Source organism: Pteropus vampyrus, unplaced genomic scaffold (assembly GCF_000151845.1).
Source record: "Pteropus vampyrus isolate Shadow unplaced genomic scaffold, Pvam_2.0 Scaffold441, whole genome shotgun sequence".
Taxonomy (NCBI): domain Eukaryota; kingdom Metazoa; phylum Chordata; class Mammalia; order Chiroptera; family Pteropodidae; genus Pteropus; species Pteropus vampyrus.
The window spans coordinates 1,174,765-1,177,317 of record NW_011889222.1 but is presented as its reverse complement, the minus strand read 5'-3'; the positions used below and the strand labels follow the sequence as shown (position 1 = coordinate 1,177,317).

The window sequence follows — 2,553 nt, the reverse complement described above, 5'->3', positions numbered from 1 at the left end:
TGCTTCTCTGTGATCCTCCATACCATTTTCCAGGTAATTTTAGTTTCTCTATAAATATGAGCATCTATGGAATAAAATGGGCAAGTTTTTTTTTTAATATAGTAATGGTACATTTATAATTAAATTAAACTCTACTTGCATAATCTTGTGATGTATCACTCACTAGTGGGTATAGATGCTTTCTTCTTGGCTCTTTACCCCTTGGCCCTAATTCCAAAGACCTATGATCATTTCAGTTTATAAACTATAGCTATGTTGGATTATGTTCCTGTTAAAATTCCTGTTACACTGAAGAAAATATGATAGATTTTTTACAAATTATTCTTGAAATAGAATGGTACCGAGGAGTGATATATAATCAATCATTTTATTAACAATTTAACATCTATAATGTACTGTGAGCTGTAATTAAACACAAAGGATAAAGACATAATAAATATTAATCTCTTCAGGAGCACCAATCTGCAAGAATAATCATCCCATTTGGAAAGGGGCTAAATTACATGTCATCTGTTATAAGACTCGACCTTTGAATACATATTTTCAGTAATTTGGTGTGGCTAAAATAAAAGCTGCTCAAGTGCTAATTAAAAGATGAACAGTTCATATACTTTCACTAATTTCCCCTTGTTTTATTTATCACATAACTCTTGAAGTAATATATAAATACCACTTTTCACACTGAAAAACTGTTTTGTATTCTTATAGTTCTAATATTATGTCATAAATTTAACTTTAAATATCTCCATAGAGAATTAATCATAACAGGCTATTATAAATCATTTTGTATGGAATATATTAGTCTGGTATATACATTCCATTATAATTACATATAAATTCTAATTCCATATCAAATATTGGTAATTATCTTTCTAATAACTATAAGAAAAAATATTAATTGATAAACTTAGAAGGAACATATGGATTCAAAATATAACAACCTTTCAGTGAGAGAAGAGTCCTTTTCTTTGAAGAACTGCCAAAATTATGAAAAAAAAAAATCCCCTCATCTTTATAGGGTTTTTCACAGAATAAAGGATCATAAACAGCAAATAACTGCATTTGACCATATTCAACTCCTGATGGGCTTCATTCAATCACTCAACAAACCTTTTGTGAGCATTTGCTATATTTCAGGCACTATTTATGCCACAGAAATACCTCAGTGGGCAAAACAGGAAAAGCTACCCACTCTCAGAGACCTTTTACTGGGAGAGACAGACATAGACAAGATAAATAGTTAAAAGATATAGCAAGTTATATATTGATAGATAAGCTCTAGGGAGAAAAAATAATGCAGGGAAGTGGGGAGAGGAAGTGCTGAGGGGATAGTTGAATGTTTATAAAGGACATGAGAAGTTAACTCTGAATAAAGGCCTAAAGGAAATTAAGAAGCTAACAATGCAGATATATGAGAAAAGGACAAAGCAGGTATATGCCACAGCAAGAACAGAGGCCTGAAACAGGACTATGACGGAAGACCAAGTAAGCCAGTGTGGCAGACACAGAGTGAATAAGGTAAAGGGTAGTTGGGATGAAATCAGAGACACAAGAACTATATCACATAGAACTTTATAATTCATTGTAATTATGGTAGCTTTTACTTTGAGATTTATATTGGAGGGCTTTGAACAGAAGAATTACATGACATTGTTTAGTAATAGATGACTCTGGCTACTGTATTAACAAAAGACTCAGGGAAGGGTAGGGGTGAAACCAGATCAGTTAAGAGCCATTGCAATAATGTAGGTAGCATATGATGGACCAGAGTGGTGGCAATGAAGGTGAGAATATATTCAAGATATATCTGGAAGGAAGAGCCAAGAGGACTGGCTGATAGACTTTATGCAAGATATAAGAAAACACAGGAGTCAGGATAGGATGGCACCAAAGTTTTTGTCATGATCTCTTAAGAGAATTGAGTCTCCAGTACCTGGAGGAATAGGTATGAACATGTTAAGTATAAGGTGCCTATTAAACTTCCAAAAGGAGCTGTCAAGAGGTGGCAGTTCTATATGAGTGTAGCTAGCTCAGTGGCAGTGTCTGAGCTGGGAATATCAATTTTTGACTGATGGTTAAATAAATTGTTTTCAAAGCCATAGCACTGCATATGATTACCTAAAGAATTAGTACAGATAGAAAGGGGAAAGAAGAGGTCCAAAGAATAGGCTTTGAGTTTAGCTCTTGATTGTCAAAAATAAACCTTATTCCTAAACTGAAGAGGCAAGACAGCTACCACACAAATCTTGGAACAGTTTTGGTAGTGGTGGGTGGATAGGGAGGGTGGAAAGTCAGTTCTGCCTCCCTACTGCTATATGGCCTTAGGCGAGTCAATTGTGTTCACTCAAAATATAGTGTCCCTGTTTCGAAATGGCAATAGCAATTCCAACTTTTGTTTTAATGAGAAATGATTTCTTCTAACATATTGCAGTTATTATTTTGTCCAAGTGAATGGCTTATTTTTACATTTATTAAGGGAAAAATCCATCTATATCTGGTTTAGAGGAACATAGAGAATACTCAGCATTAATTAAGGAAAATGGATAATCCATA

The 2,553-nt window shown here is 33.8% G+C and overlaps 1 protein-coding gene across 1 annotated transcript in view; it reads left to right on the top strand.

Annotated features, from left to right (window-relative positions):
* CNTN1 (contactin 1) overlaps positions 1-2,553 on the top strand; it is a 293,683-nt gene that overhangs the window by 166,083 nt on the left and 125,047 nt on the right. Inside the window, exon 6 of the mRNA XM_023524081.1 lies at positions 8-33. Coding sequence (XP_023379849.1) covers positions 8-33 — 26 coding nt within the window. The remainder of the gene's footprint in view (positions 1-7; positions 34-2,553) is intronic.